This window comes from Alosa sapidissima, chromosome 10, assembly GCF_018492685.1.
Source record: "Alosa sapidissima isolate fAloSap1 chromosome 10, fAloSap1.pri, whole genome shotgun sequence".
In the NCBI taxonomy this organism is placed as follows: domain Eukaryota; kingdom Metazoa; phylum Chordata; class Actinopteri; order Clupeiformes; family Clupeidae; genus Alosa; species Alosa sapidissima.
In genome coordinates this window covers 29,099,847-29,123,202 of record NC_055966.1, presented here as the reverse complement: position 1 = coordinate 29,123,202, position 23,356 = coordinate 29,099,847, and the positions used below count along the sequence as shown (strand labels likewise).

The 23,356-nt window shown below is 41.5% G+C and overlaps 2 protein-coding genes and 1 long non-coding RNA gene across 3 annotated transcripts in view; 1 reads left to right on the top strand and 2 right to left on the bottom strand.

Annotated features, from left to right (window-relative positions):
- LOC121720344 (complement C1r subcomponent-like) overlaps positions 1–10,015 on the bottom strand; it is a 41,421-nt gene extending 31,406 nt beyond the window's left edge. The window contains exon 1 of the mRNA XM_042106361.1: positions 9,719–10,015. Within this exon, the coding sequence (XP_041962295.1) occupies positions 9,719–9,744 (26 nt within the window). The 5' untranslated portion in view covers positions 9,745–10,015. The remainder of the gene's footprint in view (positions 1–9,718) is intronic.
- LOC121720350 lies at positions 6,372–9,117 on the top strand. The gene is made up of 2 exons (XR_006034524.1): positions 6,372–6,406; positions 8,992–9,117. It is a non-coding gene; the product is annotated as an uncharacterized LOC121720350 (long non-coding RNA).
- A 320-nt stretch (positions 10,016–10,335) lies between the features above and the next one.
- LOC121720345 (mannan-binding lectin serine protease 2-like) lies at positions 10,336–16,986 on the bottom strand. The gene is made up of 11 exons (XM_042106362.1): positions 16,854–16,986; positions 16,021–16,219; positions 15,674–15,854; positions 15,294–15,416; positions 14,693–14,886; positions 14,338–14,485; positions 13,640–13,755; positions 12,620–12,707; positions 12,361–12,483; positions 11,808–11,882; positions 10,336–11,685 (listed from the first exon to the last, which is right to left on the bottom strand). Exons 1-11 carry the CDS (start codon positions 16,883–16,885, stop codon positions 10,901–10,903), a joined length of 2,064 nt encoding a protein of 687 aa, XP_041962296.1. The 5' UTR covers positions 16,886–16,986; the 3' UTR covers positions 10,336–10,900.
- Positions 16,987–23,356: the final 6,370 nt, after the last annotated feature.

Sequence of the window (23,356 nt, the reverse complement as noted above, 5' to 3'; positions counted from 1 at the left end):
GAACGAGTCACTTGAGTCAGTATTGCTAAATCGCAAAGAAATTCAGTCCTACGTTCAAGCAATGCAGTGGGGTGCTTCATTTCGTTAAGTGCCTTCTCATGTTGGATGTGGATCCTCCATGATTTGAAACCAGGTTTTTGCAGTACTTGCATTTAGCCTTTAGAGTTTTGCTCTCCTGGTCAAAGTGCATCCACACATTGTTCATCTTTTTGGTGCTCATGTTCAGAAACTTTGATCTTATTGACAGAGAGGGTAGCCTATATTATAATAATTATTTGTTGTTGTTTTGTTAACAATAGAAAAGTTTGCCTAGGTCTAATGCTACTCTGCTACAATGTTTATTACCACTACTATATACTAATAGTAGGCTACTAGGAATCTATTCTAATAAGTATTATAGGCTGCTAATACTAGGCAACTAATATTATTATTAATCATAGTTATACTGTTAGGTAGCCTAATATAATATAATATAATATAATATAATATAATATAATATAATATAAAATAGCCTAATATAATAGCATCAAAACCTCCACCCACTCACGGGAAAGAAAGCAGTTTGAGCCAGACTGTTTATTTATTGTCTTAACCTAGCCTAAGCAATTGACTTTCAATGTAGACATAGAAACAGGAACGTAGAAATGCCCTGCAGTGAATAAATTATTAATATTGTTATTATTACTACTACTACTATTACTACTATTCTCATAAGGCCTATTATTATTATTATCACCTTGACACGAGTCTATACTCGCTCGTCTACAGATCCACTCATGACAATGTAGCCGGCTGATTAGACTGACTCGCACCGACTCGTACTCATAACAACATAACGTAACTGGTCCGCCCGGCTGATCCAAATGACCCAGTAGCCTACTCAAGCAACTCCATACAGAGCTTGCAATGTTTCGGACTGTCTTTGCGACCTAATTGCATGTTATAGTAGGCTATGCGTGCAGAACATATGTTATTTTAAAAGTGAAAGCATGGCTTTTGTTTGTGGATTTGGTTTTCACCTTGACGAGGAGTTACTCGCTGCTCTAAAGATCCACTCATGACAACGTAGCCGGCTGATTCGGCTGACTCACTCATAACAACATAACCGGCTTGCCCGGCTGATTCAACTGACCCGGTACGGGTAGATACTCAAGCAGCTCCATGAGCGTGCAGTTCGGACTGTCTGCACGACCTAATTGCATTTTAATATGCTACATCTATACACCAAATCTAATTATGTCTAGGCTACATGCAGAACATATGTTATTTCAGAAGTGAAAGAATGGCTTTTGTTGTGGAATTGCTTTTCACCGCGAGGAGGAGCTACTCGCTCTCGCAGATCCACTCATGACAACGTAGCCGGCTGATTCGACTGACTCGTACTCAACGTAGCCTAACCGGCCGGCTGATCCGACTAACCCGGATTGCTACTCAGCCGCTCCAATCTGAGCAGGCACGTGCAGAGAAGGGGGGCTACAGGGGCTCTAGCACCTGCCCTTTTGCCCCTTTGATGTCCAAGTGCCCTTTTGACAAGACCCGTTTTTTACTTTTTAAAATGTGTAATACTTCCGCTAGTTGCAACGTGAATATTCGCTAAAATGTCTCATTAATAGTTTGTGAAATTGGAAATTTACAAAAATAAAAATTAATCCGTGACGTCATACATTCAGTGAAGTCTCAGTAGCCTACTCAAGCAACTCCATACAGAGCTTGCAATGTTTCGGACTGTCTTTGCGACCTAATTGCATGTTATAGTAGGCTATGCGTGCAGAACATATGTTATTTTAAAAGTGAAAGCATGGCTTTTGTTTGTGGATTTGGTTTTCACCTTGACGAGGAGTTACTCGCTGCTCTAAAGATCCACTCATGACAACGTAGCCGGCTGATTCGGCTGACTCACTCATAACAACATAACCGGCCTGCCCGGCTGATTCAACTGACCCGGTACGGGTAGATACTCAAGCAGCTCCATGAGCGTGCAGTTCGGACTGTCTGCACGACCTAATTGCATTTTAATATGCTACATCTATACACCAAATCGAATTATGTCTAGGCTACATGCAGAACATATGTTATTTCAGAAGTGAAAGAATGGCTTTTGTTGTGGAATTGCTTTTCACCGCGAGGAGGAGCTACTCGCTCTCGCAGATCCACTCATGACAACGTAGCCGGCTGATTCGACTGACTCGTACTCAACGTAGCCTAACCGGCCGGCTGATCCGACTAACCCGGATTGCTACTCAGCCGCTCCAATCTGAGCAGGCACGTGCAGAGAAGGGGGGCTACAGGGGCTCTAGCACCTGCCCTTTTGCCCCTTTGATGTCCAAGTGCCCTTTTGACAAGACCCGTTTTTTACTTTTTAAAATGTGTAATACTTCCGCTAGTTGCAACGTGAATATTCGCTAAAATGTCTCATTAATAGTTTGTGAAATTGGAAATTTACAAAAATAAAAATTAATCCGTGACGTCATACATTCAGTGAAGTCTCAGTAGCCTACTCAAGCAACTCCATACAGAGCTTGCAATGTTTCGGACTGTCTTTGCGACCTAATTGCATGTTATAGTAGGCTATGCGTGCAGAACATATGTTATTTTAAAAGTGAAAGCATGGCTTTTGTTTGTGGATTTGGTTTTCACCTTGATGAGGAGTTACTCGCTGCTCTAAAGATCCACTCATGACAACGTAGCCGGCTGATTCGGCTGACTCACTCATAACAACATAACCGGCCTGCCCGGCTGATTCAACTGACCCGGTACGGGTAGATACTCAAGCAGCTCCATGAGCGTGCAGTTCGGACTGTCTGCACGACCTAATTGCATTTTAATATGCTACATCTATACACCAAATCTAATTATGTCTAGGCTACATGCAGAACATATGTTATTTCAGAAGTGAAAGAATGGCTTTTGTTGTGGAATTGCTTTTCACCGCGAGGAGGAGCTACTCGCTCTCGCAGATCCACTCATGACAACGTAGCCGGCTGATTCGACTGACTCGTACTCAATGTAGCCTAACCGGCCGGCTGATCCGACTAACCCGGATTGCTACTCAGCCGCTCCAATCTGAGCAGGCACGTGCAGAGAAGGGGGGCTACAGGGGCTCTAGCACCTGCCCTTTTGCCCCTTTGATGTCCAAGTGCCCTTTTGACAAGACCCGTTTTTTACTTTTTAAAATGTGTAATACTTCCGCTAGTTGCAACGTGAATATTCGCTAAAATGTCTCATTAATAGTTTGTGAAATTGGAAATTTACAAAAATAAAAATTAATCCGTGACGTCATACATTCAGTGAAGTCTCAGAAGGTGCACGCAGGCACAGTGCTGCAGGAGACGTTTGGGAGCACGGTAAGGTCACTTGGCAGTTAGCCTATCTGAACATGCTCAAACCCGTTTTAACCATGTCATCGTCCATCCATTTCAATAACCTGGCAGCTTCGAAAATCTAAGGCTGAACGTTCATAACATATTCTGTTTAGGTTACTATGTTATAGTAGCTTAGGTTAGTAGACCTAGTTCATAAAACAGAGTAGGCAAACCTTTTCTAAATCGTTATAAGCCGACGACATAGGCTACTGTAGTTGTTTAACCCAACTCCACACGTCGTTCTCTGTTTACAGTAGGCTACATTACGCGTCATTTCACTCAGTGGCCACACGCACAGAATCTGCAAGACACCAGCTTGCTAATGGTGGTAGTTCACTGTGATAAACATTAAAATTATAGCCTGACAAGCCAGACTAGGCAATAACATATTTGCTGCCGCTAGGGTGCGTCTAGATTTCTAGGCTATTAAAATTAGCTTTGAATTTAATCAATACATTTTATTTTGAAATAATTTGCATGTAGCCTATGTATTCTCTCTTGGGTTGTAATCAAAATTAAGTTTTAAATAAAGTTAACACGTTTTCTGAAAATTTTGTTCCATGTGCCCTTTTTTTAAATTTGAGCCCCTGCCCCTTCAAAGGTCTCTGCACGCCCCTGAATCTGAGTCCCATGGTCTGCGAGTCTGCAATGTTTCCGGCTCTGCGGGAAGTTCAGTTATCTCGGACTGCCTGCTCACTCAGTCGCTTGAGTTGATTTGTGGAGTTGTGGTTGTCTACGAAATTGTTACATTTTTGGCAGCTACGATGGCTAGGGCTAGGAGGCTAGCTAATATTGCAAGAGGTTTGTGTGTGGCGCTGTTTATCGTTTTAGATTGAATTGTAGTAGGACTCAACTGATCCGAGTTAATGATACTAGAGACTCGCGACTCATGGGTTAATTTAAAGACACGGGTGAAAGATCCGAGTGAGTCACGACTCAAACACCTTTATTAGACATTCTCTGACGTTACTCACGGTAGCATGGTTTGTTTATTAGCCTGGTTAGCATTGACACTTAACACTTACTGCCAGATCTTCATGTAAGTAGAAGCACAACACCAGTTATCCAGACATAAAAGTTATCACCACGCGGTTTACATCACGTTCCGTTATTACAAAATATGTTAAAGGAGAATTCCGGTGTGATATTGACCTAAAGTGTATTGAAACATGATACCGAGTGTGAACGTATGTCTCATAGCCCATCTCGGCTTGTCCCCTGCACTCCAAAATCTGGCACTAGTTAGCCGATGCTACCAAAAAAAAAATAATTCAGTGGAAATGCATGGATTCCAGTTTCTTCCAGTAGCATGCATTTTTGGAATCTGATCCCTTATCATACCTGTTCATTCTTACTCGTTGCTCGACTTATCGTGACTAAATTCAAGATGGCTGCAAACGCTAAACTTCGTGAAGATACTGTCTGTATAAATCGTCTTGTAAGTAAACTACCAGTGCTTTTTCAAAGTTCTCAATGTCTCAATGTCAGGGCCCTCGGAAGTCTACCAATGAAGTGTGGAGATACATTGAGCCTCATAAATGGGTGTAAAACAGTGATTTATTTGCATGGCTAGCCCGATGCCGAAGCACCACTATTGAAAAAGCTGTTGGTAGCATCGGCTAACTAGCGCCAGATTTTGGAGTGCAGGGGACAAGCCAAGATGGGCTATGAGACATACGTTCACACTCGGTATCATGTTTCAATACACTTTAGGTCAATATCACACCGGAATTCTCCTTTAAGCCAGTTAAGCAAATGTATTGATCAGTTAGAGATTAAGCGCCCAAACCTGTGACGTTACATGCAACTGTAGTTCATTATCACCATGTTACGACAAAAACTCAAAACAATTCAACTGATCCTAAAAATAAGGTATGGCCAGAGAATGTCTAATCGGAAGAGAATTGGCACTGTCTGGTTACTTCCGGTTTCTGGACTGGTTGCAGTTCCTGCTCAGATTCCACTTGAGGGCGCTCGCAGGCGAGTGCAGAATGCATGGAGGTCTATGGAGCTTTACACCTCAATATCCACTTTTCTCTGGATATAATTTTTTGAGTAGTAATTTGAATGTTGCATTCGCTAGGAGAGGCAAAGAAAATACACACTGTTGATTGTTATATTTTTTGAAGTCACGTAAGTCTTCTAAAAAGCCTTTTAAATATGTCAGTGACGTCATTCATTAGCACAATGCTAGCGTGACGTGGGCAACAACGACCCAACCTGTAAGAAATGAAAAGGACATAAGTACTCGTTCATTCAACTTTAGATCTTAAATCTATATTGAACTTGCATAAACTACAATAAAATCTACGATTCTTCCACGACAAGCAGGTGAAAGAGATACATTTAACCGTCTAGCTCCATAGACCCCCATTCAACCTGCACTCGCCCGCGATCACCCCCAGTGGAATTCTAATGGAACTGCAACCAATGTCGTTACAATGAGGCTTAATAGGAAGTGCCAAGGCTCTCCGTAGACGGGCTCTGGTATGGCCACTTGAAGCAATAGAGGTGACCCCAGTGCCTCACATATGGAAGGCATTAAATTAAGATCCCAATGTGCACCGAGATATATTTTTTCTAAAAACAAATCCCACCCACTCCGCTAAACTCTAGGAACGCAACCACTAGATGGCGATGAGATTACTTTCCCTCCCTATAAAAATTTGCTGCGAATCATAACACAGTAATAAATCTGACTCCTCCCTCACTTGTCAGCTTTTTGAAAAGTTTGAAAAAACATGGCGGAAAATCAGTTGGGGTTTTCTGTTTTCTTTTTGCACATAAATACAAAGTTAAGCTCCCAGATAGCAAGGTGACATTGATATTATGTTGATTTTCCATCCAAATCATCATTTTGAAAAGATATTGAAAAGTCATGGATTTATGGTTTACTGGGAAATTTTGACGTGGTGATTGAAACGTAGTGCACCGCGCGACGACGTTTGAACTGTCCGGCGGGAGATCATTTTTGAGCAACAGTTCAGTCAGAGTCAGACCAACGGTGTTCAGCACTCTGTCAAGTTCGCTGCTCCACCTTAATGGTAAGCAAGCTTATTTATGTAACGTTAATGTTTCATTGTGAAATTGTACTACATTAAATTCGGGCATGTGTACAGTCTATGTACGTTGTACTGTCTAACTTACAAACTCATCCATGCTTGTTGGATCAACTAAGTAACGTTAAGTAACGTTAACGTTAGGCTAGCTATCATAGTTGCTGTTGCTGTGACGGTGGCATTAAAGGTGCCATGTGTAATGTCCGCCAAAAATCAATTCATACTCCACATTCCATAAAAGATAGGGGCAGTATACCTCCAGAAAGTGAGCTGGTTTACCCTAGAGTAACAACCGAGACTCGTGTATTGCAGTTTGGCTAGCGGTTATGTTGTCCGCATACTGCCTCCTATGGCCGAAACTGGTATTATGACACCTGTTGGGCTGTGGCTAGTAATTTAGCATGCTAATTCAGGTTGATATCTCTGCAGCACTATACCTTGTTATTTTTTTAATGACATCATCGCCCTTATTTCTTTTCATTCTTTTGATGCATGTAGCTCATCTTTTGGATATTTTTACCTCAATTCTTACACATGGCACCTTTAACGTTAATGTTTTATGTTACGTTAACGTTATGGCAGTCTCATTTATATTAGGCCTACCTTAGTTCTCAGTAAGTTACAGTTTATTATATTCATATAATTTATATAAAACATTCGTTAGTAGTGCTAGGGCTAGTATGTTACTGTCACAATGTTAGGCTGAAGATGATGTGCTGCTGGTTAACGTTAACGTGGAGGTTTAGCTGCTACCAGCTAACTTATGTAATGTTAACTCTTCGTAATCATGTACGGTTTTGTGAGTTTAATAGGCTAACTTTAGCTATATTTATATGAGTTAAGTCACATCGGACTATCATTAACCGTTGTTCGGACGAACAGCGCGAATGGCTGTTGCTGCAAGCAAACATCATCAATGAGCTCACCCAGCTGGCTAACGTTAAATATAGCTGCTACCTTGCGAAACTGAGTTATGCTAACACCCAGGGTGCGGTTTGTGTAAAAACCAGAGGGGGGGGGGGGGGGGGGTGATTTTGAATAAGTTTGTAACCCCCCGCCCCCCCCCAATTTTTTTTTAAATGAACGAACGATTCATAGCCTAGTAATGTCATGGCTAATAATAGCCTATATTCATTTTGACACCTTTGTAACATTTACCTTTATCTTAGTTTTAGTTTACCGTGATGTATGACTTTGAACAGCGAGTTTGCTTGGTATGATGATCAGCCCCTCTAATGCAGGGTAGGACTACATTTTGACAAGCATACAAATTCACCTTGTTCTTGCCCCATCTGAAATGACTCCTCTACTTTTGCTGCCTCCATCCTTTCTGTATTTGTTATGTAAAAATGTTTTGTATATGATGGCACTGAAGTCTTGAGTTAGTGAATTGGCTAACAGTGTTAGTTGGTAACCAAATAGCACACATTGCACTACACGCTGCGTACTCTACGTGCATTCTCTCTCCTGCTGATTTGCGTTCAGTAGCCAAGTGCGTAATATTGCAAAAGTTGACAAAATAAAAGTGTTTATTGTAGCCTGCAGAAAATAAGTCGCCTACTATCATACTGTCAGTTAATTGGCTACAGTGCAGTGAAGTATGGAGAGTAAAGTTATAGGGCAACTTGAAGTTTTATGAAAATAATTTACGAACCAGAACATAAAGACCATGAAGCTTCTATTTCTTGCAGCTGTTAAAACACCCGCTATAGTTTAAATACCCACCAACATTCGTTTTTGCAGTACAGATTATTTCTGAAAGTTATTTGTCTACTAGGCCTAGCCTACTGGCTGATTTATCAAACGAGTGCTTTCTCGTTCGTCCTCCGCAAACAAACTACAGGTGTTTCGGTAGAGAGCCATTGAATAAGCGATGCCAAGCAATTTCTGTAACACTTTTTGTGACATTCAGCTAATATCTCCTCATTTAATGTAAGTTCCTTCGGACAATAGGCCTACGTTCTATACGTGGAGTTGTCCTCCATCTCAGTTGCATCAGTTTTCTAATTTTGAAGGTTCTAATATATGACGATATGCTTCACTGAATCCTTCTCGTTTTCTTTCATTTGTCCAGCTAACTTTTCCATTGAAACTAGCCATTTATGATGGATTACACAGTCGACATTCTGAAATGTCCTGCACGATCAAGGCCAAATTAAGTTATCACGCAGCCACTGTGTCAGCAGCATGAGTGCTGACGGTGACGGTGCATTTCTGATGTCAGATTATTATGTAGGCTAGCTTACTAGACTGTTCTCACGTTGCAGCGCTTTACTTATATGAAGTAGCATTAATCAATATGAGGGGCAGAGGGGGATAAATGTTGTCCCCCCCGGCAATGAAAATAATTAAGCAGAGGGGAGGATATCAAGACCAGAGGGTGGGAAATCCCACCCATCCCCCCCTACAAATCGCACCCTGCTAACACCTGACATTTTGACAGTAAACTCAAAAAACATACAGTATATATATAAATGGTTATTCTAAAGTTTCACTTGTAAGTAGCCTTCAGTTTCAGTTGAAAAATGTTATCTAACACTGTTTATCTTTTTTTCTTCTATTTCTGCTAGGTGCTGCTTCACTCTGCTACTGGTGGTGGATCAGGCTGACTGACTGCAACCGTTGGTCTAACGTTAGGATGCAGCACATGATAATTTCTAAACGAAAAAAGTGAATAAATGTACTTGCTTTTCAAAGTTTGCACTTTTTGCTGATAACAAGTTGTCAATGGTTATTTATGCAAGTTTGTGTAGCCTAAACCATACCTAGGCCTAGCCAAATTTATCCTGGCTGTAGATAAAGCAGGATATGAATTTCCCAAAATTACTGTATATAATATTACAGCACTGGTATTACTACTGTACTTAGTTACAGTATGATCCATAAGTACTGTGATTAAAAATACGGTAGACAATTCAATACTGTGTACATTACAGCACTGGTAGTACTACTGCATTTACAGTATCAGACATAGGTACTGTGATTTCATATACAGTAGGTGTACTGTAAAGTGAAATACAGCAACTTATTGGTTATTTGCTGCCAGCACGTAAATTTTACGTTAAACTTTTTACAGTGTATGATAGTTTAGCCTTACTTCACATATACAATTTAATCCAATTGATGACACTACATGTATGTTCATTTCATTCCAGAAGTCTTATGCATATTAAGGAATATTTATCTTACTTCTGGAATAAAATGGGTCAAATCCAGACGCCATGGCAGGGTATGCAAACACTCTGCAGCTATCACAACAAAACAAGCACTTGATGCACTTAGTAATTCCAGACTCACCAGAGAACGGAATATTTCCACTTCATGTTGAGTATTAGGCCTGCTCGCTTTTATGCACATACAGTCAGCAATCAACAACAAACTCTATGTTGACTGTTGTGTTATTACATGCTTCAGTTGGTAAAAATGGTGATTGATCCTGGACCAGCCGTCTAAAAGTCACATCAGTAAAGTAGTTATGTTTGGTTTGGCTACAAGAGAAAGGGAGAGTTAGAGGAGAGAGAGAGAGAGAGAGAAAGGAGGAGAGAGAGAGGGAGAGAGAGAAAGGAGGAGAGAGACAGACATGAGAGAGGGATAGAGAGATCGACGTGCAGACTTGGTGAGGTGGGAGGTGAAAAGACACCTCTATTCCCGTAAAACGCTGGGATGTTGCAGGGTTGTTTGCTCAAAGGGACAAATTCCACAGTCTGGTTTCAATTCCGTGGTGGATCAACTGGCTTCCTGGTCCAACCCAGCTTTGTTTTTTTGTTTTGTTCAGAATTGACTTTGTTAAGTGTTAACGTTTTTCCAACTCATTCAGCTCATCTTGACAGTGACATAAACACAATCCTTTAACATACACTGGGAATCTCCAGTCTTTCAGCAGCAAGATAAATAATAGTGTTTGGATGAATAAATGACAAGAAATATTTATTTATTGGCATGGGTCAGTCATGTGGAAGCAATACAATATAATTCAGACTTAACAGAGATACCGCAGAGCTAAAGCAGCTGGCTGGTTACATAGTGTCTATTAAAAAGTTGTTAAAACACCTAGATAGATAGATCTATCTTTAACACTTTGATATTTCAAGTTTTAAAATACACACAAATGATTATTTGAAAATGCCTTTAATTGTGTTAAAGGTATAGCACTTGATGCAGGCAAACACACCAGTATGTACTTTAGGAGGAGCAGGTGCAGCCAAGTGCACTTCTGCCTTCTGTCCTCTAGAGGGAGGATGAGCTGGTATTTTAGCTGGAACGGTGTAGTGACTTCGTCTGTGTCTCTTTGTTTGTTTTGCCATTTACAGCACACAAACTCTGGAGTTGTTCTGTTTCTGAGCAAACATACAATTTTGCTGAGTTTATACACAACGCGTTTGATCAAGGACTTTGCCTTTAATACCAAAGGTGAATTGCATGTATGCCTGAATATATGACGGAATATATGATGAGATGTCTGACTTGAGTCTTTCTCTTCTAATCATCACCCTCCTTCTCCATGGTCTCTCTTATCCAGTCCAGATAGTTCTGCACCTTGGTGTAATATCCCTTATAGTTCTTGTCACGACAGAAAGCACCCCAAGACACTATGCCCTTCAGCCTGTAGGGTTTATCTGGCGCCCCAGAACCCACCCTGGGCACAAACAGAGGACCTCCACTGTCACCACCGCAGCTGTCCTTGCCTTCCATTCCTGCACAGAACATGTTCTCAGTGAAAAGTATAAGATTGTTGTTCTTATTACGTGGTGTTTCCTTGCATTTCTCGTTCTCTATTTCTGCTATGTCTGCATAATGCAAAAATCTAGCTTGCTCTACCTTCTCTCTCATCCCATACCCTGACACGGTGCTCATCTCCCCCACTTTTGCAGCAGCCCTCTCTGGCAAACAGATTGGGATCAGGTTCGGACCGAGTTCTACCTTTCTGGACATTTTGAGCAAAGCGATGTCATTGTCATATGTTGTTCGACTATCATCAGATGTGCCTTTCTCATAGCCAGGGTGGATTATAATCTTCTCAGTGTACATGATGACCGCATTTTGGGCGGTAGCGTCAATCATACCCCCACGTACTACCAGTGTTTTTGTTTTGATTCCATCCACCACATGAGCGGCAGTTACAGCCCATTGGTCACTGATCAGGGAGGCCCCTCCTTTCTTCGGCTCTTTGATGAGGAGCTGCCACGGGATCTCTCCCGATCTAGCCCTCTTCCCACCTAGGATCCTGCTGCTGCTGCTGCTCTGACCCTCTGTCACTCCACAAACTGCCGATAAAGTGGGAGAGAACAAAACAAGTTGCAGTTGGGTTGAGGCACAGAAAGTCGTGTATAGGGTAGTCTTACTTACTATTGTCATTGTTATTTCACACGGGAAAAAAACACCTCACCTGGAAGACATCTCGGCATTTTGGTATGACCAGTTCTGGATTTCCAGAGTCCGTCTGCCTCACATGTAAAGACCTCTGATTGGAGGAAGGGGGAGAGTCAGACAGGAAGAGAGAACGACAGATGGACAGGCAGACAGACAGGACAGGGAGGGGTAGACAGACAGGTACACTAAACACCTAAAGACAGACATACACTGTGCAATTTTGGTCTTATTTTAGTCCGACACCAGACCAAATCTTGTTTGATTAGTCATGCAGTTTGACCCACTAAGAAGATATAACAATCAGCGCTAGCCTCCAGCTTCAGATGGATCTGCTGACTTGCAATGTAATCGTGACCAAATGAAACGTGTAGTGAGGTACAATGCGACAGAGAGAAATTACAGTGTGTAACTGGTTTTAGACTTCCTTTCTATCAGTCCTGTAGTCCTCTTTTCAGGTTTAGACTCAATGTTATTTATTTATATGTGAATGACAAACAATCAAACAAACAAACACAAACAGACATTCATTTACACAGACATCGGACATCCATTTAATTCCTTCTGCTCACCATCACTTTCCAGTTTGTAGTATTTGGAGATGCAGGCGAAATGAAGTTCACTCTTGTAATGTTTAGACAAATGTCCCACCAGTTTTACTGCATGTGGAAGAGTTGGCTCCTCACACTCTACCACTGTTAGGGTCAAAAGGGAGAAAAGAGGTGAGAGCAAAGAAACAAAAACACGAGAAGAGTCTGTGTGTGATGTTACGGAAGCTGATCCTTTAAAGTTACTAGAAAACGTAGTTGGTGCCTCCAGGACTCTGCTTACTTTCACAGTTGTAGACAGGCTTCCATCCTCCATTCTTCTGGCATCTGCTCTCAAATGTCATATTACTTTTAATGCCAGGACCTATGGGCTGATTGGATTAAAGGGTGAGAGTGACATTTAACTTTTATTTCTTTATTTTATTTTATTTTATTTTATTTTATTTAGCACTTTTCTGGAGAAAGGTTATTTCTCTCTGAGTTCGTATATCTAGCCTGGCTAACACCTGACTGGTTCTCAGAAAATAATTAGTCTGGGTATGCATCATCCCTTCCCATTTCCAAGGGCCATAACCAGCAGTAAATTTGAACTTAATTTACTACATTACTGTAAACTCTTACCGAATCAAAGCATTTCTTTTAAACGAAGGTTCACATTTACACATTTATAATGAATACTGACGCCATCAGCTCAGCCATTGGTTGTGTTCAACAGCACTCCTAACCATACTCCCTTGTCTGTCATTGTATAGGCCCACCCCATGCTGGATAAGCGATTGTTTTCTGTGACTTTGGAAGTCGCTGTGAATTGAAGAATTTATCAGATTTGTGTGGGTTCACCCAGGCTATATGATCAGATTTGTGTGGGTTCACCCAGGCTATATGATCCGATTTGTGTGGGTTCACCCAGGCTATATGTTCAGGCAACACACTGAAGCCCTTTTTCTTTAATATAATGGCGTCTGACTATTTTGATGATACGACTGTGTCTTTGTTAATGGGCCTACTGATGTATGCCAGAAGTGCCTACTATTGCACGATGCAGCTCTGGTGTTGAGATCTGGCACATGACCCTTAAATTCTCTATCTATTGGGTACAGCCATAGTGCTAAATGGGTATCAATTGGGTATACAGCCTTAGTGCTAAATGGGTATCAATTGGGTACAGCCTTAGTGCTAAATGGGTATCAATTGGGTATACAGCCTTAGTGCTAAATGGGTATCCAGCAAATTGGAAATTCTTACACTGTGTTACTTTAAACTTAGAAAGAAGAACTAATCTCCTTGACATGTATAAACACACCTGGTCCACGGCGGTCCCTGCATCGCAAGTCACAGTAACGGTGTCCCCCATCACGTACTGCTGGCGTCTGGGTTGGAGACTGGAGTCCGCTGTGACCTCCCCTTGGCACGTCATCCCTGCAAATTGAACAGACAGATTGATTTGATGCGCTCATGCAACAGATGTCACTCACCCCAGTCATGCAACAGACGTCATCTCAGACGAGTGGGTTTGAGTCAAAAGCCCAAGTATATGTGTCTAGTATGTGTGATTGTGTGTGGTACTGGCAATGAATGTGGTTGCAGTTTTAGTGCTCTAAGCACTTTGCCTTCCTGCCGCTCCGTTCCCATCTCTTATGCTACGATCAAATCCATCTGTCAAACTTGATTTCAGAACTTATTTCCTGATCGACACTGGCCCATCCATACATGGTTGATCACCTTGTCATTCACAGTGAAATTTAATGTTACATTTTCAACATGACTTTAAAAAGTGTTTGTTAGCCTTCAGAATCGTTTTCTTTCTCAAAGTACTAGCCTTAGCTAGCCTTGCCTTTGTGTTGTGTTTGCATGGCCACTGGTCCTAGACATGAAAGACACAAAGAAGTACAAAACAGGAAGATTCAAGGCAACGTGTGTAATGTTGGGGTTTTCCTTTCTGCTCGCACGTTTGTCTTTTCCAGTAAAGGCTCTTGAGTTGTATGGCAGTTCCTCACTCACTTTTAGTCTTGTATGTGACCGCGAAGCCCATGTTAGTTCCGGCATCGTCTGAGTCAAACAGAATCTGGACCTGGCTACTCCCGGTGTCGATGGGGTCAGGGGGAACTCGACCGCAGTACGGCCCATAAGTCTTAGAACGTGTTTTGATCTGGGGCAGTAAAACACGAAACAAAGGGTGACAGCAGTCAGAACCTCTCACAAACACAACTGAGGAGTAATTACTGGTCATTCCAGTAGGTATCCACATTATGAAATGCTAATCTGAAGCTAATGTTTGTATTATTAAACATCAGCATGATCAGCTGGGTTGACTATATGACTTCCAGGCCTCAAAAGGGGCGCTGTCGAGCCTCACTCTGACTGCATCAGCGCACTCTCCACTGGGTTTGGTCTCCACGTCGAACTGGCCGGTGAATTCGAGCACCAGCTGCAGTCCCTCCTCCACGGCCAGGCTGTAAGAGCAGTGAGCGTCCTCAGCGTAGGGGCCAGGGGTGCCCGGTGGGGTCACCTGGCCACGCAGGGACCCGGAAAGGTCCTCAGTGCAGCTCACTGAGAGAGAGAGAGAGAACAAGTGATGGAGATCAGCAATCAGAAAAAGATAGATATCATGAAAAGAAAAAGAGACAAAGAGAGAGTGAGAAAGTGAACACGGAACAAGAAAAGAGATGGGATGAAGTAAGAGTGAAAAGAGATGGAAGAAGGTCAGAAGACAGGAAGAGGAGAAGAAAAACAAAGCAGTCATCAAAGTGAGTATGAAAGTAGAGATAAGTGGGAAGAGGGAGACTCCCAACAGACAGGAGATTGGAACAGAGGATACTGAAAATGAGTATAAATGAAATGAATGAAAACCACTTCCACACGTGCTGTGTGCCGTGTGTCGTGTGCCTTGTGCTGTGTGCCGTGTGCCGTGTGCTTTGTGCTGTGTGCCGTGTGCTGTGTGCCATGTGCCGTCTTACCGGTGCAGGTGTGGTTGTCTGCGTTGAGGAGGTAACCAGGTGGACAGGTGCACATGTAGCCTCCAATGTAGTTATAGCAGAAGTGTGAGCACTCGATGTTCGGATCGTCACATTCATCATAATCTGATGACCGGAGGAGAAAATACATACATACACACACACACACACACACACACACACACACACACTAATCAACACTGCATGAAATAATTGCCTTTTTATTTAGCAAATGTCTGCTGTGCTGTCCCTTGATTATATATATATATATATATATATATATATATGTGTGTGTTTTCGTCTGTGCCCTTCCAGCCTGTCCTCACAGACTCGGTACACACTCTCACCCTGTATGGTGTAGAAGACTCGGTACACACTCTCACCCTGTATGGTGTAGAAGCCCCTGAAGCCTGTGTGCCTCTCGGTGTTGGAGTAGTCTGCGCTGAAGGACATGTTGAGGCAGCCGCCAGAGGAGGACAGGAGAGAGGGGTTTACTGAGGAGCGCAGCTCCTGCAGGGACATCCTGCCACACAGGCTGGAGATGAGGCCTCCGTCTGCATACACCTGCAGCAGGGCAGGAGAGAGCAAGAGGAAGCTGAAAGATGATGATCTGTGCGTGTGTGTGTGTGTTTTTTGTGTGAGAGTGTGTGTGTGTGTGTGCATGCGTGTGTGTGTGTGAGCGTGTGTGCGTGTGTGTGTGTGTGTGAGAGAGAGAGAGAGAGAGTCATACCTTCAGGACATCGTTCTCACACTCGTAGCCATCCTCCAGGTCCAGGTGGACGAGTGTGAGGGCAAGAGTGTGTCCGGGCGGAGCACAGCGGGACCAGGTGAGCGAGGCATGAGGCTCGTACCCCCGCGGATACCCAGGGGACTCCACCCACCCCGCCAGGGGCAGAGACCAGCACAACGGCAGGAAGAGAACACAAAGACTGAGATAGAGTGAGAGGGATGGAGAGAGAGAGAGAGGGAAGTTGAGAGGGAGGGACGGAGGGGGAAGGGTGGAGAGAGAGAGAGAGAGAGAGAGATGGATGGATGGACAGATAGATAGATAGATAGATAGATAGACAGATAGTTGTCAGTGGATAGAGAAGTGCAGTCAAAAGACAAATCAGCAAGATTACAAAAAACAAGCACGTGAGGAAAAGAGGAATTAAATGATGATTTAGGGAAGTGGGAATAAAATATAAATGCAAAAGCGTTCAAAATAAAAATGAACGAATAAAACATAAAATCAGTTCAAATAAAAAAAGAATAAGAGGTCATTTGTTTTATCTTATTCTATTTTCTTATTTGTTCAATTCAATTCAGTTGTTATTTAAAGTGTAGTTTTACCATTGACATGTTTTTTTTATATTATTTTGTTCAATATATATATATATATATATATATATTTGTTTTCTGATGCCCCCTCAGAGGTGAGTTATTGGATGTTTTAACAGAGAATTCTCTGCACAATTGCCATCAACCGAACATCATGATCACAACTAATTACCAAATTGGAAATTAAATGAATTGAAATGGACACACAAATTAGAATGTACACACACACACACACACACATACCTGAGACGGAGCATGCTGGAATCTGGCCACATCTGCTGCTCCAGAACCTAAATGCTGCTGTATCTGCCCCAGTAATGGCCGTCTACTTTCCTCTTCTCTTCTTTTCACTTCTCGCCTAAGCTTGCACTTTCATACGCCTTCCCTTCTCTGAACTGCTCTCATCCCTAAAACTCTCTCTCTCTCTCTCTCTCTCTCTCTCTCTCTCTCTTCCTCTCTCTAGCTCTCATTCCTGCCTCCATCATTGCGAAACATATTCTGAATATAGTTAGATATACTCTAGAAGTGATTTACTCGCAGTAGTGCGTAGTGTGCTTGAAGAAAGCGATGAAAAGAGGGAGAGGGATGGAAAGTGGAAAGAGTTGGAAGAGATAGAGAGAGTTGAGATGGCAGGAGGAAAAGAGAGGGGGAGAGATGTAGATTGAGAATGGAGGAGAGAAGAAGAGAAAGAGAGGGAACACTATGATGTTTATAGGAGAGAAAGAGAGGGAACACTATGATGTTTATAGGAGAGAAAGAGAGGGAACACTTGTTTATAGGAGAGAAAGAGAGGGAACACTATGATGTTTATAGGAGAGAAAGAGAGGGAACACTATGATGTTTATAGGAGAGAAAGAGAGGGAACACTTGTTTATAGGAGGGAAAGAGAGGGAACACTTGTTTATAGGAGAGAAAGAGAGGGAACACTGATGTTTATAGGAGAGAAAGAGAGGGAACACTATGATGTTTATAGGAGAGAAAGAGAGGGAACACTTGTTTATAGGAGAGAAAGAGAGGGAACACTTGTTTATAGGAGAGAAAGAGAGGGAACACTGATGTTTATAGGAGAGAAAGAGAGGGAACACTATGATGTTTATAGGAGAGAAAGAGAGGGAACACTGTTGTTTATAGGAGAGAAAGAGAGGGAACACTATGATGTTTATAGGAGAGAAAGAGAGGGAACACTATGATGTTTATAGGAGAGAAAGAGAGGGAACACTATGATGTTTATAGGAGAGAAAGAGAGGGAACACTTGTTTATAGGAGAGAAAGAGAGGGAACACTATGATGTTTATAGGAGAGAAAGAGAGGGAACACTGTTTATAGGAGAGAAAGAGAGGGAACACTATGATGTTTATAGGAGAGAAAGAGAGGGAACACTATGATGTTTATAGGAGAGAAAGAGAGGGAACACTTGTTTATAGGAGAGAAAGAGAGGGAACACTGATGTTGAGGTGACCCATATATCTGTAAGAATAGAACTCTCTGGAGACATTATGAAACATACCCATGCTAAAGTTGACTAGAAAGAGTTAAAAAGAGAATAAAAAAAAACCCCATCTTTTGGAAATTGATCTTAATGCCTTAATTAAAAAAGTTCTTTCATGGATCCAGGATACTATGCATTCTGATAAAGTTCCCTTGGCCTTTGGAGAGATGATCTTATGGAAAGCACCCCATGCCAGTCTCTAGGTATGGTGAAGGGAATGTGATGATGTAGGGATATTTTACTTTTTTATTCCTCTTTTTAGTCAATTTTAGCATGGATGTATTCACTTATGCTGAGCTGTATTTTAGTTCTCTCTCTTCTATCTCTCTTTTTCTATCTTTCTCTGGTCGTTCACTCCAAAAACCTGTGACTGAAAGACTGTGTGTGTGTGTGTGTGTGTGTGTGTGTGTGTGTGTGTGTGTGTGTGTGTGTGTGTGTGTGTGTGTGTGTGTCAAGGGTAGGGTTCCAGCACAGGAAAGAGTGTGTGTGCAAGAGAGACAAGGAAAGAAGGAAAGGAACATATTAATGGTGTTCTATTGTTTCAGGCTTTGCCTGTTTGTTGCAAGAGCTAGATCTGAGCCAAAACAAGTCAAACACTCATGTTAGGAACAAGGGGACATTGGCCTTGTGTGTGTTTGTATGCATGTTAAGTACAAGGGCACATTGGCCTTGTGAGTGTGTGTGTGTGTGTGTGTGTGTGTGTGTGTGTGTGTGTGTGTGTGTGCATGTTTGTATGTGCATACGTCCGTGTATAAATCAGAGGTGGCTAATGGTTGTATGCTTATACGTCAGTCCCTCCTCCGTAGACCGCAGTCACAACGTCACTCAGCCTTCTAGTGAACCACACATGTTTCACTAGCACCTCTTTCCTGTGACGTGCTGAGCACTGATTCCAATGAGAATCAAGGAAAGAGACAGCTGATTCATCCTATGGAGAAAATGAAATATTACACATATAGAAGATAGGTCTTTAGTCTTATTTTCTTACCTATTTCATCTGATTTTTATTGCATATTTATTGCAAAAGAGTTGGCCCAAAGTGCTTTACAAATAATAAAATAATAATAATAAAATACTAATACAATACAAAATGCCTATATGAAGAGATAACACAATAATAATTTGTTATTATTACTAATTTGTTTAATGCAGGCTTAACAACTTTTTAAAAACTGTTTACTGTTCATTTTAGCTATTGTAATGTGCATATTCTATAAGACGTTTTGGACATAAGCATCTGCTAAATTTCATGACCATAACCATAACTATCTTTTCTTTCTTTGACCTCGTAGACAGTTGTCTCTCATTAGCATTCCATTGTGCTCTCGGCAGCTGATAATTTACTGTTCAGTTCTGTTTTGTCATAGGGTCCTTTTCTTGTGCGACTGGGACATTCCGGGATTCTGTCGAGCACTTTGGGTACCCAGCAACATTGGCACCTTATGAGTAAGGCTGATGTCACAGGATGCTGATGCTCCATGCTGTATAAACACGCACAGAGAAACACACTCAGTCACACACATACACACACACACACACTATTAGTATGCCAATACCACAGAAATAAATAAGCCAACATTCATCTAGGGAATTTAGCTTATTCATGGTCTCCCCCAGAATTGCATAAATGGCAGATATCAGTCTGACACACCCACCCATGAGCTATAAGCTAGGCTAACGGTGAGGACGTCAGACTGACGTCACTGCACACTCAGAGTTACTGGACACTCAGAAAGGAGAAGGGTGTCATCTTATCTGACTCTGGGGGAGACGTCGGTTGTTGCCGTGTTCCTTTTAATGCTAAGGGGTTCCCGACAGTTCTATCACACAATCGACAAAACATGACACTATGCCTATATAGACCCTTTTAACAATAAAAACAAAAACAATGCTTGAACGTTCTATTTGGGCCCCAATCTACTTCCTCTGCATTAAGATAACATATGGAATGTTAAAAAGGAAGTCTTGTGGGGCCAACTATGATGCTGATAATGGAACTCTCTTGAAAGGGTCCATATACACCACTAGAAGTCTGAAGCCATAATGTTGTTCCATGTTGTCCTATCTGTGGTGTTCTGAACACAGAAAAAAGTAAAGGAATAGTTTTGTAGTTTTGCCATCTGTTATTGGTAATGAGATAGTGGAGGTCTCTGATTGGTTTGTTCACAGAAGTATAAATATGAGTATCTTATAACAGTATTCCTTTCGGTACTGTTATGTTGGCTAAGTGGCTGTGTTAACAAAAGCATATTTTCGATTTCGTACCCTGCCGTGTGCTACTCCAGTTGTCTACGTAAACAGTTTACTCTCAATGTGACATCAGATGTTGGAGAACCTCATATTTGTCTTGCCTTGAATCTTTCCAAATAAATCTTTTACATCTTATTGACCTTTTACAATCCCCACACACCCCTCAAATATGTCAATCTGAGCAAATGTCAGGACACTGAGAACAAACATTTCGATCTGTTAAATTTACTGTAATTGCTTTCGGAGTTACTGTCTCTCACTAAGACCACATGATTTGCATACACAGCAGTAATAGTGGCATAATCTTATTATCTTTACTTCGCCAACACACACACACACACACACACACACACATTTCAGTACAAATGCAAACACTGTAAAGATGGTAAAAAGGCATACTCATTCATCCTCATGTCCGTGATCACGGCGCATCTTGTATCAGGTATTACAAAGGTAGTATTACAGTTCAGTTCACATAGTCTACTGATTCGGTGCATGTGTGAAGTGTTTTGAAAGTAATCTTTGAACCGACACAATTGTCAAACCAACAGGTTAAAACTTTAATGCTCTGTAAAGAACTTCATTGTAGTCAGGCCTGAGAACAATGCCACCTGTCTGCATGTCTGTTTCTAGGTTACAGTCAGGGGCGCAGGAGATATTTTGAAAGTGAGGGGGACCAAATTGTGAACACAAACCCATAGTGAGATCAGATTTCCAGATATCGGATCGCCACCTCTGGCCCACTTTCGACCATCATATTTTAAACTTGCCAGAATATTAAGATAATACCATTAATTGTTTTCAAAATATTTTTTGATAAAAATTGTGAAAACTGTGAGATGAGCACAACGCCAGATCTTCCCTCAGACCAGCTTCTTGCTATGTGCAATTCTACTTTTATGAATCATCTTGCCTATCCAAACATAGACTACATGTACATGATCAAATGGCCTAGTTAGGCCTACTTAAATTGTCTGGTATAAACCAAATCAACTCTCCACTGTGTGTTTGCAGTTAATATTTATGCAATGTTAGAACTTAACAAGTGTTGGCTTAACAAGTTACCAGTCCAGAACACACAGAAAATTGCAACAGAAAGTTGCCTTTATAATCAACTATTTGTTCCAACAGCATTTAAACAAAGCATTTATAAAATTTAAGAAAATAAAATACATAAGAAGTAAAATAAAATACTGTTACTATAGTAACTGTATCACATTATCCCAAGCTTCAAAGAGCTCCCCACGTCTGTGACAGGCAGACGTGACACCACTAAATTCTCAGCTTGTTTATACCCCACACTGAACGCATAAGAACGCCAGGCCCATCACTCTGGGGTGTGGTAGCCTACTCTCTGGGATTTATGCACCAAGGTAACTGAAGTATCCAATTTGTGTCTTGAAATTATGTTTGAAATAAATGTCTTAGAACAAAAACGTTGATAGACTTGTATTTTATAGTTAGGCTAGTGAAAACAAGTTGATATGTATAGGCTAGTTGAGTTTGTTATCATAAACATAACAGCTAACGTCATGTTGAGCAGGAGGAGTTGAGCACTAGGCTACCATAAATCCTCAAATTATGCCCGGGATTGATTCTATTTATAGCAGGACAAATAAAGGCAGGGTAACACTTGCCTGACATACCAACAATTGCCATCAGTCCACTAGAAGACATTGTTTCGATTTAAGTCAATGAAATAACACCTCTTCTTAATATTTTATTATATGTTGCATTGTATTATGTTGGTTGGATTAATAGCCTACCGTTGGCAAAGAAAAGTCGTTTTCCTATCATGGGTCTCCAACACACGTTCTCAAGCTCATTCTCTTGCTGCCCCTTTCGAGCTAATTGCCAGAGGCTGAAGCCTACTACATTTAAACACAATTGTTGCGACTCAAGGCATTCCAGCCTACGAATTTTATAAAAAAAAGTACTAAATCATGCATAATTAAACAATAACTCAATTTAGGCTACTTGGCTACGCAAAAAGGTTTCCATTACAGCACAACCCCTATTCAATGAAGGGCTGCCTTTTCTCGCAATAAACAGCAGTGGAAATCCCGACACTTTTTCAACTGCATAAAACTTAACAGTGAACCATCAAATAACTCCCAGATTTCAGTGCCCATCAGTCCGAATATTTAGCAATATAATCAAACAGTCCAAAAGTAAATTAAATCCCAAACCAAACCGAAAATGCTTTTGATAGCCTACCGGTATGCCGCTCCAAACGAAACGCATGTCTCAATGCAGGTTAGAAATATTTTAAAAAGCCTGCCTCGAATACCAGCCTGCCTCAAATAAAGATGATGATGAATGATTTATGCTAAGCAAGTAGCCTGGATTATTTTATGATTGTTAGTAGACAAACTGGCTTCAGAAATCCAACAGAGTGAATATGAGATTGTGCAGTCTTACAGTACTGTTAATGGGGAGTTTTACAGTTAGCGCAAATCCTATATGTTATTATTTATTTAGCGTACCTATAAGGCTTTTTTTCCTTATCAAAAGAGAGGGGAACAACAGCTGTCTCTTCAGCACTGCCGGGGACATATCCCCCATGTCCCCCGTGCCTCCTGCGCCCCTGGTTACAGTCATATTTCCAGATGGTGCTAACATGTTTTCTCTGGTATAATGATAATGTTGAGTCATACTGACCTTAGCTTTCATAATGCAGTTGGCCTGAGCCATATGACAAAGCTAGACGCTAGATGCTAAAAATCATTTTAATATAACGACTTGAAGCAGAGTGGCACACAGTAGTGCTCCTTAAAGCTGCTCATGGACATTCAGACTTGCGTAGGTTACATTGTATTTCTTAAATTTAGGTACAACTAAAGCACTCATCTTCAGGTGCTTGTTGTTGACAGCCATGTCAACAAACAGGAAACTGGTTTGCCGACCTCAAGTAAGCTAGTGCACAGAGCCCATACTCTGGGGGCATGTACAGTGATCAACAATGAGGAAAAGTCTCTGAATAATCTTCATGTTCATTAATGTGATT

Bases quoted from the DNA above. Each gene is read 5' to 3' on its own strand.
- LOC121720345 (XM_042106362.1), bottom strand. From the start codon at position 16,885: ATGTGGCCAGATTCCAGCATGCTCCGTCTCAG. The intron at 16,220-16,853 runs GTATGTGTGTGT...ACTCTATCTCAG, and splicing joins TCCAGCATGCTCCGTCTCAG to TCTTTGTGTTCTCTTCCTGC. The intron at 15,855-16,020 runs GTATGACTCTCT...GCCCTGCTGCAG, and splicing joins GTGAGAACGATGTCCTGAAG to GTGTATGCAGACGGAGGCCT.